Genomic DNA, 16856 nt, shown 5'->3' on the forward strand with positions numbered 1-16856 from the left:
GACCTCTTCAGAAAATCCCCCTTCCGTCCGGAGGGGCCTGTGACCCGCTCTGGGTCCTGTCGACCTGGGAAACTGGCCCCCTGTTCATTGATGGGGAGGGGGGCATTAGGAGGCACATGGCTCTGCTGACGCCACCAGGCCTGTCTAGGGTGAGGGCCGGCCCTGCTGGCCCGGAAGGGGAGGGGCCCTGACCCTCACGACCCCCGTGATGACCCCACAACCCCCACGATGACCCCCACGGCCCCGGTGCCCGGGCGGCTGACCTGAGCACGTCCTTGCAGAGGGGCGGGAACGGATGCTGCTGGTAGTGGCCAAAGACCTCGAAGACGATGGGCTGACTTCTGACGTACTTGATGAAGGACCGGGTCACCTCCACCGCGATCTGAGGGTGAAGCAGGCGGGAGGGGACACGGCCATGTGTGGTCAGGAACAGAGAGGAGAGTCACAGAGACCCCGGCACTCCAGGCCCAGATCGGAGACCCCGGCCGGGCCAACCCCTGCCCACGCGACAGCACGGCGCACCTCAGCCGGGTGCGTCCAGCCCCGCCTCTCCTCCCGTCTCACACCCAGTGGGCACGCCACCGGGCAGCGGCACTGAGGCTCCCTCCCCGAGACGGTGGGCCTGGGGGCCACGGGCGCAGCTGCTCTTTCAGAACACAGAGCTGGGGAAGGGCCTCGGCAGCCTGATCTCACCCTTCTCGGGCCCTGGCCCCCCACCAAGAGTTACGGGTGAGCTGTGTCTGCCCCCAGGTCCGTTTGTTGAAGTCCCAGCCCCAGCACACATGTTTAGAGACAAAGCCTTTACAGGGGCAATCAAGTTAGAATGAGGTCATTGGTATGAGCCCAGTCCAACGTGACTGGTGTCCTTGTAAGACGGGGACGCAGGGCACAGGCTCGCACAGAGGGAAGATGACATGAGGACCTGAGGCGAAGACGGCGTCTACAGCCAAGGGCAGAGGCGGGAGCAGACTCTCCCTCCCGGCCTCGGAAGGAGCAGCCCTGCCCACTGGGTCTCGGGCCTCCAGCCCCCAGAGCTGAGAGGCAGCAGCTTTCTGTGTCGGAGCCCCAGGGTGTGGGGCCTCATAGCGCAGCCCGGGAAACGGCTCCAAGCGCACCTTCAGATCTGGCCTGGATTCCCTGGATTAGAAACCACTGGGAGCTCCCCTCCACCGGGGTCAGGACAGTCCACATGCGCAGGGCCCTTGGAGCAGGGCCTCCAAGGGACGTCTCTGACCACACACCCACCAGCTGGGCTGCTCAGAGTCAAACACACTCCCCAGCCTGGCCCTCAAGGGCTTGCCACCCAGCAGGATCCATCGTGGCCCCGTCTTCCGGCCTCACACCAAAAAAATCCCGTCCTCGGGCCAGGACCCTGCACTCCCGGGCCTGGAGCTTTTCTGGCCTCTCCAGGTTGTCCCTGCAGCTGTCTGTGTGCTCTGCCTCTGCCTCGCCCCCAGCACCAGGCCAGGCCTGCCTCGCCAAGCACCCCGGCCTCAACGCAAACCCCAGCCACCTCAGACACATCCCATCCACGTCTGCCCAGGGCTCGCTGCAGAGGGCTCTCAGGGCTCTGATCTGCCTTAGACCACCAAGGCCTCCCACTGCCTAGCAATGGCCCACAGGCCCCCGCCGGGCACCGGAGGCCCGGTGTCCTCACGCCTAGCACAAGGCTGTGCGCAGAAGAGGGCCGAGGGCCGAGAGCACGAATGAAGCTCAGCTGTCTCAGGGGGGCCGGGCAAAGCCGGAGACCCGGGGAGGGGCCCATCAGCCGCAGAAGGAGAAGGGGGCTCTGAGGACGTACATTCTGGACGTGGTAGAAGCCGAGTGGGGGCCCCCGCCCTGTGTTCTTCAGGGGCTCCGTAGAAAAGGCCTCGTCGTGGCGATGGATAAAGCTGTGAAGCAAGAGGAGACGTTTGGCAGGTGCGGAGACCAGGGACGGGAACCCACGGCCACCAGGGGTCGCCAGGGTGCCCCCGCACGGCCTGCTCCTTGCCAAGGCCCACCGGCACAGCCCGGCCCGGGGAGAGGCTCACTTGAACTGGCAGAAGATGTCGGCATATTCAGCAGAAATGCTGGACGCCTGCAGGACAGTCACACGGAAGGTGAAGGTGGTGCCCAGGCTGAGATGGTCCAGGGTGGCGTCCAGGGGCCCGTCCAGGGCGGCTTTCTCCGGACTGTCCAGGAGGCCCTCCGGGGTCACGGCTGCTGGGAGCCAAGACCAGAGGGGCATGAGCCCGGGCTCAGGGCTGGTTGGCACCACGTGTGCCTCCAGGCCAGGGGGTGTCACCCTGGAGCCCGTCGGGCAGCGGCGGTGACCCACCCGAGCACGTGTTGTTGTTGACCTCGTCGGCCGAGGGCCCCAAGTCTGCGCCCTGGCCCTGGCCTTCCACGATCCGCAGCTCCTCCTGGGAGGTCCCGGAGCGCGACAGCCCCGCCACGGGGCAGGACTCCGACTGGAACTGCAGATGGGGAACCAGAGTCAGAAGGAGCCAGCCGGGTGTGGCCAACACAGCCCCACTGAGGACCCCAGAGCCTAGCTCCTGGCCCGCCCCTGCCGCGGACAGGCACCCGCCTCCCTGGGCCTCGTTTCTTGTGCGTCGTGGCTTGTGTTAGTCTGCAAAGCAGGAAAGGAGGCTGGGAAATGGTCTCTGGCCTTCAGTTCTGCCCCCTCACCCCAGCCAGGCCTGCCCGCTCCCCTGAGCTCCCTGGCCAGGGACCCCGCCACCGGGTGCCCGCACAGCCTCCTGCTGCCCCCTCCGTGCACCCCAGCACTGACGACCCCTCCAAGAGAGTCAGTGTTGGGGAGCTCTGGGCTCAGGGCTGCAGGAGCACTGCGGTTCAGGGTGGGGGTCAGAGGGGGTCGGGTTAGTAAAGAGCATAAGGAGGAGAGAGGAGGAACCACCCAGTCTGGGGGCAGAGTGGGACCCTGCTCTGCCACCCTCTCGCCAGAGAGCAGAAAGGGACGCCCTGGTGGAAGGCAGTGCCCTGGTGAGGACCAGAAGGGGCAGCACCTCGTCCTTCGGCACCAAAGCAGAGCCACCCCAGCACCTGCTGTGGGGACTGTGGAGGGGCCTGACGGGGGCGTTCCTAGTTCTCACTGGGATGTCAGGGGTGGGGGGGTAAAGAGAGTGGTGGAAACTTGGGGTTCTGGGGGAACCCCCAGGGGAGGGAGCCTGCGAGAAGGGGAACCAGAGGGGGAGAAGTCTTGGAGTCTGCTCCGGAAGCTTGTGGTGCATCCCTGCTCTGTGCCCCTGCCTGGACCAAGGGCCGGGTGGGGAGCGCAGGTATGAGACACGGAGACGCTGGAGGTGGGGAGATGGACCCGGTGGGTCAGAGCAGGTCAGACGTGGGGACAGGGCACCGCGAGGCTCTGCTAGGGAAGACGAGCGACAGCCCCAGGGGGAGCCCGCGCCCGCGGCTGGCCCGGAGTGCGAGTCGGGCTGGAGGCCTGTCTTCCAGTGTCGATGGCTGAGCCACGCGTGCATGGTACCTTCTCAAAGTGCTGGTCATCAAAGGAGATTCTGGCAGTTCCCGACTGGCGGACACCGGAGCCATAATCAGGGGCCTCTTCATCAGCTGAAATGGAAACCAAGTGGGCAGTCAGGGCCTAGCTCACCCCGGGGGGAGCAGACAGTCGGGGCCTGGCTCGTCCCCAGGAGCAGTGGCAGGGCCAGGCAGAGCCGCCGGGATGGGCCGAGCACACAGGAACCTCAACAGGCCGAGCCTGCCCACCAGGTCCTCCTGGTTACATCTGGGAACCACGCCTGTCCCTCTGCGGCCGTCGTCACCCGTCTGGACGCTCAGTGCCCAGCACACTCTCAACAGCCCTTCTTTGAACGTTCAAGGCTCCCCTCTGTGCTTGGGACAGAACCCAAACCCTTCTCCTGCTGCCCGAGGACCCCCAGATCTGGCTTCTGACAGCCTCCTCGACCCCTGGCTCCAGCCACGCTGGCTGGACGCCGCCCCAGGCGGCCTCAGACCTGAGCGGCTCCAGCGTTCCGTTCTGCAGCCTTGCAGGGACACTGCCGCCACCGTGCTCTCCGCCTTGGCCGCCCCAGGGCACGAAGCCCTGTCCCACCACGGCCCAGGGAAGGGCCCGGTGCTGGGAGCCCAGACCAGCTGACCTTCGCCATGGTGGGCGCAGGGGCAGGTGTGGCTTCTGAAACCACTGAAGCAGGGATCGGTGGCTTTTTTAAGTCCCATCTCCTCCCCCGTGGCCACTAGTCAGGTGTGGCCCAAACACTGCATAGACAGCAGGCTGTTCAGCGGCTCGGCGGGGGCGGCGCTGACAGGAGGGGCCGTGGAAGAGTCCGGGGAGGACAGGGCCCCTGGAGACGAGGGGCAGGGCCCCCCCGAGGAACGAGGGTGACACTGGGCGTTCCCAGCGTCCCTGTCACCTGGCTCTTCTCTAGAGCCGCCCCCACTCCCGTCCCAGCTGGGCCCCAGGGGTCTCAGCACTACCTGACATGACTGGGAGTCACAAGCAGGTGAGAATTTGGCACAGGGTGGACTAAGGGTGGACTCCAAACCACCCGAAGAGGCCAGGCTACCCAGGCAGAGGGGGATCAGCTGGGGTGGCACGGGACAGCCGTGGGAGCGCAGGCCACCCAGGCTGCTCACACCCCACGCCAGGCCTGCCTCAGCCACAGCTGCTCTGCAGCTGGCTCTCTGATCGTCCGCCCGTCCTCTCCCCGAGGTGCCCGGGCAGCCAAGCCCTGAAGAGGAAAGGGGGTCCCGAGGAGCCGCCGGCCCAAGGCCTTCCAGCGAGCACCAGGCCCTCGGGCCCCGCGCTCCCGCGTGTGTTCTCTAATGGCCTCTCCATCTTCCTGACGGTAGGCGGCGTCAGAGGGAGCGCCATTTTCAGGGGAGCAAATCCAGGCTCAAAGATGCCCTGCAGCTACCAGCCTTGGGGCCCCAGCCAGGAGGTGGGGAGCCAGGAAGGTGACTGGGCAGTGAGGGGGTGTCTGCCTCTGCAGAGAAGGGCCTGTATCCCCCAGCCCACAGTGGAGGCAGGATCTGCAGCTTCCGGACAGACAGGCCAGCACCTGGGAGGCCCAGGGGTCCGAAGAGGGACAAAGCTGGGGAGGCTCTGGGGCTGCGGTGGGAGGAGCCGGGGCCAGGGTGGGAAGCCGGCGTGCCCGTCCTGGGGCTGAGGGCAGCTGGAGAGGGCGCCTCTGTGCCAGGCTGGGTCTCCAGGCCTGCCTGGGCTGCCTGATGGGGGAACTGGAACCAGAGTGGGTTCAGTCCGCCCTGGGCTCAGCCTGCACAGCCCTGGCCGCCCCAGCTGATCAGGAAGAGTCCAGGAGACCAGAGCCAAGAGCCGGGCAACCGGGGTTTCTCCTGCAGGCCCCATCTGGGAATCAGCCTGGCAGCCATCCGGGAAGCCACGAAAAGACAGAGGAGTGGGGGCCTGGGTGAGGCTGGCTCCCCGCCCAGGGGTCCCCACTGGTGAAGGGACAGAGCCAGCCCTTGCTGCCCGCACGCACCTGAGATGGCCTGGACGGCCACGCGGAGGAAGCCCTTCACCTCGCCCTTCTCGCTGACGATGGCCACACGGTGCACCAGGGGCACAGGGTACAGCAGGTTGCTCAGGTACACGAAGGCCCTGGGGGGAAGCAGAGGCTGCCGTCAGGGCCACCCTTGCAGTGAGTGGCGGTGGCGGCAGCACGGCCCGGGCTCACGACACAACACTGCAGAGCAGAGCGAAGCGGGGCGGCCAGGGCAGCAAGCAGCCGGGCGGGCAGGCAGGCAGGGGCCGGGAGGGGAGGCGAGGGGGGTCCACAGCGGCAGAGGAGACAAGAGGAGGCGGGGGACAGAGGAGGAGGAAGGTGTGCACGGTGGGGGCAGAGAGGAAGTGGCAAGAGGGGCTGAGCTCAGCGAAGCTGGTGGTCTGAGCAGAGAACAGTGGAGGAGGGAGGTTTCAGCCTGCTTCAAGGAGGAGGACCTGGGACCTCAAGCTCGTGCTGATGCCCTGGCAGCCCCCCGCCTCCCGCCTGTTTCCCGGTGGTGCCTGATGCTCTCAGACCCCAAGAGGGGCTTGGATGAAGGAATACAGCTCATGATTCTGAGCCCCTCCAAGAACACTGCAGGTGGGAGCTCCATGGTGCCAGCTGAGACGGACGTCAGCCCCGCCCAGAGCCCAGGGGTTCGGCTGAACGGTGGCCTCAGGACACCCCAGACACCTTGGTGCTGCCAGGCATACCCCCGACAGCTACCCAGAGCGCCCAGAACCCTCGCTCTCCCAGGCAGCTCAACTGTGTGCCCAGCCAGTGCCAGGACAGGCCCAGCAGAGGCCACGTCACCCTGCTGGTGTCTCTCTCCCTGAGCTGGCCACCATGTGGGAGTCATACATGTGGTCAGGAGGACAGAGAGGACCCTGGAAGACCCTGTGACGCCCAGCCAGACAGGCAGGCTAACGCAAGCACAGCTCCCCGCCCATCAGGGCGCCTCCTGGCAGGGACGCCCTGGCACAGGAAGGACCCACCCATACGCCCTGCCTCCCACCCTGCCCTGCCTCGCCTCCAGCAGGGGTGACCTGCAGCTCCTCCTGTAGCCCAGGAGCCCAGACTCCCAGAGTTCCCAGGGGACTGGGGGAGGGGCACAGCCTGCCCAAGGGTGGGCAGGATTTGGACACGGGATGGTGGGAGGTGTTGGGGAGGAAGTGCAGAAGGTGGGGGTGAGGGAGGCCCAAGGCCTCAGCCAGGAAGGGGGGCTGCAGAGGTGAGAGCAGCAGTGAAGGGGGTGGGGGTGGGAGGGAAGGTTGACATCTGCTGCCCTGGGGGGCACTGGTGTCAGGTGCATGACCGGCAGGGGTGGAGGGGAGCTGGGAGGATGGGAGGAGAGGTATGTCACCCTGGTCACCCCACACTTCACGAGGCTGAGCCACCGGCACCACCCCACAACCACGCTGAAGGGTCCCGTTCTGGACCCCTGGGGCAGAGGGACACGGGGAAGGGCTGCTCCTCGGGGCCCTGAGTACAGGCCCCGGAGCTCCCTCTCAGGCAGGCTCCCTGTCATTCCACCATCGCCCTCCCCGACAGTAGGTCAGAAACCTAAGCGCTGTCCTGGCTCCTGTCTCAAATCTAACAGCTCCACCTCAGAAGTCTCTCTGAAACCCTTCCAGCCAGCCCGTCCCCCCGGCCACCCTCTCGCTTCCCCTGGACCCCCCACAGCACCCAGAGGGAACAGAGATGCGGCCAGACCCCACCCCTGGATGCCGTCCAGGCTCTGTGCGGAAGCATCGCGGCCCGTCTCCTGCCTCCTGGGCAGCCCCTCCCCAGGTCAAGACAGGCCCTGGTCAGGGGGAAGGGTGTGCTGCCTCCTGGGGCCTCCTGAGGCCAGAGGAAGCCCGTCTTCCCCAGCATGGTGCCGGCTCCGCGGACGCCCCAGAGCCCCTCCTTCCGGGAAGGAGTGTTCGCGGACAGTGCAGGCTTCTTTGCCTGACAGGGGGTGGGGCTTGGGGTGGGGCGACACTGCCTCCGACCACCCGCTGAGGAGCAGAAGCCAGCCCTGGCCCTGGTCCCAGGAGGACCCTGAGGCCCAGAGAGCGGAAGCCCTCGCTGAGGCCCAGAGGGCACCCCGCGGGGACCGGCCAGGGCAGGCTGGTGGCCTCTGCCAGCACCCGCCTCACTATGGGCACAGTGGTAGCCTCCCCTAGCTGGCCACCGGGCTCCCGGCCAAGGGCCTTTGACTGAAACCAGGACTGGGAGGGGGGCTGCCACGAGTAAAGCCGCGAGCACAAGGTCCCGACGGGGAAACGGGGCGGCCAGGACTCGGGCGGAGGGAACAGGCACAGACCCTGCTCTGCCTCTCCTTGGAGGCCCGACCCCTTGTTTGGGCACCGCCCACCACCCCACCGTGGCTGGAAGGGCTCAGGGGCCCGGGCAGGACAGCCCCAAGCCACAGGGGCCAGTCAGCGCCCTGATTCCAGCCCCGCCTCCCCCAGGCACTGCCCGCTGCGGAAAGCCCAGCGCCGGGTGGCAGAGAGGCACTGCGGAGGCTCCCAGGAGCCTGAGGCACAGGCACGGGGCCACAGCCTGCCCACCCGCTCACACTCCGCAGGGGCCCCACAGGAGGCCCCACAGGAGGGCAAGACACCTCTGGGTGTGGGCTGGCTGAGGGCGTGGGGCCGGGCACAAGGGTCCTCATTAGCACAGCCCCCCAGAAGGAAGGGTTAAGGGCTGTCCAGGGCCACCTGGCCAGGAGGGAAAGCCAGACTCAGGGCCCTCAAAGCTCCCCCCAGCCCAGGGCTGCCTTCCGGAAAGGCTCAGGGGCCAACCCCACGGGCTGGCTTTGAGCACCCAGACTCCACTCACAGCACTAGGACCCCACTTCACAGAAGGAGACGTTCAGGAAGCTTCTGGGGGCTAGCAACAGAGCCCAGGCTGGGGTGCGACATGCAGACTGGCTTCCTGCTAGACTTCGAAAGTGTGGACCCCACACTCCATGGCCCACCTGCTTAGTTAATGCAGCTCATTAATTAGGTAAATTGAATCTTTCAGGATTTCCTCACGTCAGGGGGGAAAGAAAAGCCAGACGCTTGCATGGAGAACGGTGATGCCCAAGCTTAAACCGTTAGACAAGATGCAGCCTAGATGTGCCCCAAGAGGAGGGGCCCTGGCTGGAGGCTGAGGTCACAGAACGAAAACCCCTGGAGCCCATGGCCACCTGTTCCCCGAACTTCATAACCCAGCTGTGGACGGGGGTCATTCTGCTCCAAGGGGCACCAGGTAGGTTCATAGGGCAAATGTCCTGGGGCTGGATGCTCCCAGAAAGCAAAGGAGGACTTGCTGGGTCCTCGCCCAGTCCGCCTGGTGACAATGATGGCCGCATTCGGCCAGAAGGGACCCCTGGGGCCCAGCAGCCGCTGCCCGCAGTGGCAGTACCAGCCTCGAGGGCTGAGAGGGCTGGAAGACCCCACACATGTTGCGGAGTCCACCCCGACCAGCAGCACCGGGACACGAGGGGACAGGGCCGGTGGTATAGAGGTGTGCCTCCCCCCTCCAGATGCCCGGACCTGACATCAGCACCCACCTCCCTAGGGGCAAGAACCGCCCCGCCCCCTCCAGAGTGCCCTCCGGCCACGGCAGCCTGACCCGCACACAGAGTGGTGCACAGCCTCGCTGGCAGCGCCTCACGCCCAGTGGCTCAGCTCGCAGAGTGCGCCCAGCTGGGAGCAGATGGCACAGAGCAGACACGACGGGTCAGTGCTTTTCCACCCGAGTCCTGGACCCTCCCCTTCGCAGCCACCAGTCCCCTTTCCCAGGCACCCTCCGTCCCAGACAGTCAGCCCCTCGCCCTCCTCTCTCTGCCCCTCCCCTGCCCACCCACCTCTGAAAGCGATGGTCCAGGCAGGGAGGATCACCGGGGAAACTGAGCCCCAGGCCCACTGCTTCTGCCTGGGTCAGCCCACCCCACCTCCCGACTCACCAGCATCCCAGACCAGAGGGAGAGGCCCCCTGGGAGCTGCCCCTGCACCTGCGTGAGGAGCCCTGGGTCAGGACACGGGATGCCCCCATGGGGGGCCTTGTCCATGGAGGTGAGCACACCTTGAAGCAGGCTGAAACCCGCCGGAGAGACAGGAGGCGGCAGAGACGCAGCCAGGGCTGAGTGTGGCGGGAGGGGAGGAGGCAGCGCTAACCACGAGATTGGTGAGGTGCAGACGCATGCTGGGGCCAGGAAAGCCTTTCCGAAGGGGGACAAGAGTGGGCGCCCCAATTTCGCTCAAGCTTTGGAGAGAGAGAGCCAGCAGCTACCGAAGGATAAGAGGAAACCAAAGACGGGGTCCTTCTCAGGGCCTGGGCCTGCACAGCTGCTGCGCGGGAAAAGCCAATTCTTGCCAAACCAAAAGGATCAGGATGTTTCCAAATGAAGCCCCTCGCAGACGGCCCGCCGTGGCAGCCGGCCTCTCACTGACGGCTTTGGTTTGGTTTGGCTGTTTTGTAACAACCCAGATCCACAGAGAGGGGAAGCGTTGGAAGGACCCAGCTCTTTCCGGCCGAGACTGCGAGAGCCCACACCCATTTCTCCCGGTGTCCTCGCTGCCCTGTGCCCTGTCCCCGCGCCTGCCTGACGCCCAGCGGCCCTGGCCCTTGCGGCCGGCCAGGCTTTCCCAGAGGCCTGCGTGGCGCCGGCCCTGGCGCTCGGCAGAGAGGGAAGCCCAGCCCCGGGGCGGCCTGGGGAGCGAGCCACATGGCTTTATCCCGCATACACTCAGAGAAGACTAATCAAAACAAATCCGTGGTGCGCCCGAGAGAGCCTGCTTCCCTCCAAGGGGAATCGGGGAGCTTTCACGCCTTCACCTGCACCCAAGGGCTCCCAGTGCAACCCCGTTACTGGGGACCCGCCTTGGTCTTCAGCTCGCAGTGCTGGTGCTCCAAGGCCCAGACTTCCAGAAACTTCCACTGGCCTAGCCCAAGGAAGCAACCTCAAACTCCAAAAAAGGCTGCTGATAAAACTATCTTACACCCCCATGGATAAGGAAAACGTGTGGATTTGGTTGTTCCATGAGCTAGGCTTCTAGATCTTTCCTTCACCTGTCTTGCTTCCACTTCATGGAATAACACATGTGGAGGGGAGTGGTATCTGCCGCGTCTGCCTGCCCCTGGGTCTGGGCTTCCCCAAGGCCCCGGCCCCACTCCTGACCTTGGCCTTTCTCATCTGTCCAGGACACTTAATGGCTGGCTCCTCTCTGCAAAGTGCACTTCCCTTGAGAGCAGAGGGCCTCGTGTGCCCAACCAGCTTTGATGGCCTGGCGGTCAGGAGGGACGGACCGTCCTCACCTTTAGACAGGGATCGGCTCAGAGCAAGGCAGGTCCACTTGGGCCCCAGGGGTTCAGAGGGGGGCCCTGCCTTCTCTGCCCTCCCAGACGGCCTCCTCCAGCTCCCGCTCCTTTGCCCAGAGGGAGGGGGCAGCACTGAGAGTAGCCAGGAGCTTTCACCTCTTTTGGAAAACAGCAGAGGGAGGTCAGGCTGCCTCAGCTGGCGGTGGGTGTAAAGATGCACACCCCCATTCTTCCAAATGTGCCCCGAGGGCCCTGCACAGGGACACTTCCCCAGGTCCCAGAGGCCTCTCTGCAAAAACAGTCCCACCTGCATGGAGCCAGGCCCCAGGGCACCCTGCTTCCTGCATCGCTGGGACCCGCCTCTCCCCTGCGGGGCACCCCCAGGGAGGCCAGGAGCCCTCGCGCTCCCTCGGGCCCTCTGCCTGCCTCAGCCCGTGGGTCCAGGGAGCTGCCCCACACGCCGGGGTCACGCCCTGACGGCGGTCAAATCGTGCCCGCAGCAGTGCTCCTGTGCAAAAGAGCTGGTTCCTTCCCAGCATGCCGTCCTCGACCTCACCAACCTTCCTACTAAACTGAACAGGGGGGGCCGGTCGTAAAACGGGTCCCGGCCGTCGCACAGCACGTGCTCCGGAAAGACGTCGTCCTCCAGGTCCTCCTCCTCCTCCTCCTCCTCCTCCTCCTCCTCCCCCACGCTCTGCTCCTCGGCAGGCTCGGTGGCGTCGGAGTCGGGGCTCGAGAAGGTGGGGGAGGGGGTGAGAGCAGCCATGCGCTCGCTCATGCATGTGTTGAGAAGAGGGTAGCTGTTGCAGCCAGAGATGGCTGAACTGAGTTAGTGCGACAAGACAGAGAGAAGTTAACACCAGCTACTTGAGGGGCGGGTGGGGCGGGGTTGGGGGTCTCCTGTTTAAAACCCAAACCAAACACACAGACCATCAAGAATGCTGCCTTAAAAGACAAGAGGACCAAAAGTGCACCTGTCCCCACGCTTGGAAAGACACTGCACGCGTGGTTGGTGTAAAGCTCCGGAAGGTTCCGGAAGACACAGGCAGGTGTGATCCTGGCCAGGTGTGGGCGAGGCTGCATGAGGGCCTCAGAACACCCCGCCCCGGGGCACAGGGGCTGGGCGCAGGCCCCCGATTGGGAGGCTGGGGCAGCAGGCGTGGGCTCTAAGCTCTGGGATGACACGGCCCTGCCTCCCCACTCACATCCCTACTGGTGACCCAGAAGGTCTGACCAAGCCTGGCGTTCACACACGTGGACGCTGTCACCTGACAGCCACGGTCCCGAAGCGGGTGTGGGTGGCAATGCTGAGATGCCCTCCCTGGTCAGGGCCCGCTGGTGTATGGAGAGGAATGGCTTCGGGGTCCTCAGACCCAGGAAGGAGCAGGGCGGGGAATCCAGGTGGAGAAGAGCATCTGGCCAGCTCCCTCCCGTGGCAGGGCCAGGGCCCAGCCCCCCTCACGGCCCCCACTGCCTTCTCTCTCTCTCTCATCCCGGGGAGGGAGGGAGGCCCACCTGCCCACCAGCCGGAACCAGGGGAAGCGGTCGTAGAAGGGGTCTCCGCCGGTCACTACATTGTCACAGTCCTCGATGACGCTGGAGGGCACCTCCGCCGCCCGGTCATACATCTCCCGCATCAGGTCCAGGCGCTGCCTGTTGGGCATAGGTCAGAGTGGGCCCGGGCAGACCATCCTGGGGACGGGATCAGCTCAGCTCCAGCCGGGGTCCTGCCCAGGGCCACCCATGGCTCGAGCCGGTTTGCCAGAGAGATCCTCCGCGTCCTCGAAATCACCACACGTTCCTCTAAACTCCCACCAAGTGACGGCGGTGGGGCATCAGCAGCGAGAGGGCCGGGATCACAGGTGGGAGGGATGGGAAATCACAGCTCGGAGCCCTGGAAGCTCCAGGAATGATGGGCAAGTTGATGACAGAAAACGAGATACTTTAGAAGGTATCACCCCCAGGAAACGGGCAGGTTGCAGGAGAAACGCAGCCGCCTGCCCCGAGGGCTCAGGTGTCACAGGAAGGACACAGCAGGGGCGATCATCCTCCCAGCACAGGACTGTGGCCCCCGGAGGCCAGGGAAGGGGCAGGTGGGCGTCCGTGTGCCTGAGCGTGGGGTGACCCACGCAGGATGGAAGTGTCTGAGTGTCTGAGTAGGACTGAGTGTGTAAACGTGGGTGACTGCGTGTGCCTTCCATTTTCCTCTGTATCTCCTGATGTTCTGACATCTTTGGGGGCCTCGCTGGCTGCAGGAGGCCTCGCCCGGGCCAGCCCATCCGCGGACAGGGGGCAGCCTGTGGGTGAGCCCCCCACCTGCCTAAGCCACCCTAGGGGCAGGTAGCGGGCCACTCGGGGCAGCTCCCCACCCCCGCCCCAGAGCCTGCCAGCATTACTCTAACTGGGCCGTCCTCGCTGTCCACCCCACCCTGCGTGCCCACAGAAACCTCACAGAGGCCCACTGAGGCCCCCCCGCCCCGCGCTCCTTTGCCCCTGATGGCCCTGCACCGCCCCCGCATGCGGATACGCCTCCGGTTTCCAGGGCAACAGTAAACTTTTCTTTAGGGGCAATGGCCTTCACACATGAACAGCCAGGCACACATCAGAGTGAGCGTGTGGGGACCTGGAGCAGCAGAGCTGTCGGACAGACATCTCCTGGGATGCCTGGCTGTCCCCCTGCGCCCCAGCTCGCCGGCAGCGAGGCGGAGGAGCCCGGCCCCATGCACCTGCCCCGCGAGCTTGGCTGGCTGCTGCTGCTGGGGGGCTGCCCCGTCTCCCTGCGGCCCCGCGGCCGCCCTCTTCCACTAAGCACACTGCACGCCCCCGCTGCGCTGGCCGAGGGCGACACGGATTCTAATAAGGCTGGGTCCCTTCTACTTGTTTCTCCTGATTTCAAAAGAAACTGAAGCAGGAGAACAGCTGCTCAGACACGTGAGCCCGTCCTGCGCTCACCTCAGTTTCTAAGGCCTCGAGCCGGGCAGCATCCCCGCCCCCACCGCCCACCCAGCTGCCTGCCCACCGCACCTGAGTTTCTCCAGCGTCCAGTAGTGGGTGGCCCCGTTCTTCTGGTCCTGGACCTCCACGGCCACAATGGTGCGGGGGAAGGGGCGAGTCTCTCGGTCTCTGGCAGCCTCTGGGGGCAGCAGGTCCGGGGGCAGGGGGGAGTACAGCGTGTCCGTGAGGAGGACAAACTGGAACTGGACCTGTGTTCGGGGAAGATGACCACACATCAGCCCCTTGGAGGGTGAGTGCCAGGCCAGGAACGGCCTCCTTCCCAGCTCCTGGAGATCTGGCCACGCACCCCACAGCGGTTCTCTGGAGCCTTCCCACCAGCTGTGGCGAGGAAGCTCCGCCTGCTCCCAGGCCTGCCTGTGCCCGTGTTGGTCAGTCCCTAGACCTCCCTCGAACCGCCCACCCTCCTGGGGTCCGGGTCAGGCAGGCCGCCCCACCCTCCCCCGGAAGCAGAGCAGCTGGGCACCGGGTCCCGGCCAGAAGCAGGACGGGTGGACGGCGACGCCCGCCTTCTGAGGCCACAGCGGCGGGGCCGGGGCCGGGTGGGGTGGGGCCGGGGCCCACCTTCTTCTTGAGCTCCACGCTGATGGCGTTGGCCTCCTTGAGGAAGATGGCGTTGCCCCACAGCAGGTCCCGCAGGGACGTGAACTGGTACCACTTCCACTTCCGGAAGGCCCACAGCGCCAGCTCACACTCCCGCTCCGTCCACTGGACTATGGAGAGAGGCGCCCGTGGTCATCACGGACATGCCGCCACCCCCACCGGGGCTGGGGGCTTGGGGCTGGGTCCCCTGGTTCACACTAACAGTCAGGGTGCTCAGGAAGGAAGTCGGCAGGAAGACCTGCCTCAGGCCGTGGACTCCCGCGCCCCAAAGAGGCCGTCAGCTCCCACAGCACGAGCGGAGGGTCCCGAGAGTCAGGCTGGAGCTCAGCGAGGACCGGTGTTGGGGGGTGGGCAGCGCAGCGACAGCCGCTTGGCCACATGGGGACAGCAGCGGAGGCAGGGGCAGGAGGGCGGGGAGGGTGATGAGTCCAGACAAGGGGAGGCCGAGCTGGACCTGAGCCCACACCCGACTCCACCCGTCTGCCCTGCCTGAGGGCCATCCTCGGCCCCTAGCAGTCCGTGGTCAGCCGCCCCAGCAAATGCTCTGAAAAGGGGACCCGAGGTGAGGAGCAGAGACTGTCCTGGGAGAAGCACCAGCCCCCCTGGGGCAGAACAGCGGTGAGTGGACACAGGACGCCTGCGTGGGAGCCCCCACAGCGTACCACCCTCCTCATGCTCCAGGCTGCCCCACCGGTCAGTCTGCACGTGTGCCGCGTGTGCACCGCGTGTGCACCGCGTGTGCGTGCACGTACACAGACGCTCTCCTGCTGCAGTATAGCCTCCCAGGTCCTGCCTCCCCGGGACCAGAAGGCCTCTCCCAAGGCACAGGCAGAAGTGCCAACCTCCAGGGGGTGCCTGCGGGCCGCCTCCTCACGGACAAGTTCCCTCACCTTCGTCCTCTGGCTCTTCCTCCTCCTCGGTCACCTCCGGGTAGTACCTGGAGTCCATCTGCCTCTGCAGGGCCTCCAGCTTGCTCTCGTAGTCCTGGGCACAGAGGCCAGGGCTGAGGCTCCAAGTGGAGACCGCCCGCCTAGCCCCCTCACTGGGCCTCGCCCCCTGCTCCCGAGTCCCGTGGCAGGCGCTGGCCACGGGGCTGCCCTCACCAGCCTCTGCTGCTCCAGCAGGTAGGTGGCCTCCTCGCGCTCCCGGCGGTACTGGTCCTCCAGCTCCTGGAGTCTGCAAGAGCACGAGGGGTGAGCGCGGGCGGTGAGCACGGGCGGGGACCAGCGCGGCGGGTGGGACCAGTGCGGCAGCGCCCCAGCCTCACCTCTGCTCCATCTCCTGCTTCATGTCGATGCCCTGCTTCTCGAGCAGCTCCCGCTGGGCGAAGGCCCAGTCCACGGGCTCGGCGGGCGTCTCGGCGCAGGGCGTGCGCTCACGCTCCTGCCGCGCCTGCTCAGGGTGGTTGAACCGGAACACGTGGCTCTTCCCCATGATGATGCGGTTTCCTGGGGGTCGAGGGAGGCAAGGCCGGCACGGGTGGGCCTTTGGCCTTGGGTGGTCTCAGGGTGACGGGGGAGACGGAGAGAAAGGGGAGGGCAGGCGCCTCCTCCAGCTGGGGTCCCAGCGTCGCCCACCCCAGGGAGGGCCCCCTAGCGTCAGGAGACGCCCCACCAGGTGCTCTGCCCTGTGTCACCTTCGTCCCCCAGCAGGGCCTCCTCAGTCTCTCCCCAGGTCCACCCCTCGGCCCCGCCCCTTTCAGCAGCAGTGACTTTTGGAAAAGTCCTGGGACTTCTCCCACGACCCCTCCTCTCCGAGGCCCCACAGGGGCCGCCCCCAGGCAGCCTGGCCTCCTGCTCCGGTGCCCTGGCCCTGAGCGTGCCCCGCCACGAGGGCTGCTCTGGGGCCCCTCATGCAGGGGCCTTCCCTTCCCATCTATCCCACTGACAGAAGCAGGTCAGGGGGTCTGCATGTCCACAGGGCCAGGGTCCACCCTGCCTGCAGGACCCTCCAGGACACACGCATCCCACAGGGGCAGCGCCTGCTGTCTCGGGACAGTCCTGCCTGTGCGGGTCTCTTTGGACAACTAGCTTCCTTCCAACTTTCTCCAGGAACTGCAGCCCTGCCTTGGGGCCTGCAAAGCCAGTTCAGCCCCTCTGCCCATGAGAGCCCCCGGGTCTGCGGGCTGCGCCTCCCCCGGCCTCCCGTAGCTCCTCCCACAGTCCCCCGGCTCAGCGTCCCCTTCCAGCCCCGGCCCTGCTCTGGGCCTGCAGGCACCAGGCCCCATCCTGAAACGCAGGAGGGAAGGACTACTCTCTGTGGCCCTGGCCCAGCTCAACTGCACCGTGTCCCCGTACTGGCTGATGGAAGGACACCAGCCACTGGTGGCCACGTGCGCCAAAGAGTCCGGAACATGCGTGTGGTGCGTCCCTCCCCCGAAGCATCCCTAGGGACCTGAAAGGCAGGACCCTGAGTCCCGGAAGCTAAAAGCAAGGCCTTTCGGGGCAGCTGGGAAGG

At 66.1% G+C, this 16856-nt stretch overlaps 1 protein-coding gene across 1 annotated transcript in view; it reads right to left on the reverse strand.

Moving 5' to 3' along the window:
- KIF1A (kinesin family member 1A) overlaps window positions 1-16856 on the reverse strand; it is an 85415-nt gene that overhangs the window by 23962 nt on the left and 44597 nt on the right. The window contains exons 20-32 of the mRNA XM_072962007.1: window positions 15667-15847; window positions 15503-15575; window positions 15290-15383; window positions 14361-14509; window positions 13809-13987; window positions 12300-12437; window positions 11345-11608; window positions 5487-5605; window positions 3491-3576; window positions 2321-2459; window positions 2034-2205; window positions 1802-1892; window positions 264-382 (exon numbers count right to left, since the gene is read on the reverse strand). Coding sequence (XP_072818108.1) covers window positions 264-382; window positions 1802-1892; window positions 2034-2205; window positions 2321-2459; window positions 3491-3576; window positions 5487-5605; window positions 11345-11608; window positions 12300-12437; window positions 13809-13987; window positions 14361-14509; window positions 15290-15383; window positions 15503-15575; window positions 15667-15847 — 1804 coding nt within the window. The remainder of the gene's footprint in view (window positions 1-263; window positions 383-1801; window positions 1893-2033; window positions 2206-2320; window positions 2460-3490; window positions 3577-5486; window positions 5606-11344; window positions 11609-12299; window positions 12438-13808; window positions 13988-14360; window positions 14510-15289; window positions 15384-15502; window positions 15576-15666; window positions 15848-16856) is intronic.

This window comes from Vicugna pacos, chromosome 5 (genome assembly GCF_048564905.1).
Source record: "Vicugna pacos chromosome 5, VicPac4, whole genome shotgun sequence".
Taxonomy (NCBI): Eukaryota; Metazoa; Chordata; class Mammalia; order Artiodactyla; family Camelidae; genus Vicugna; species Vicugna pacos.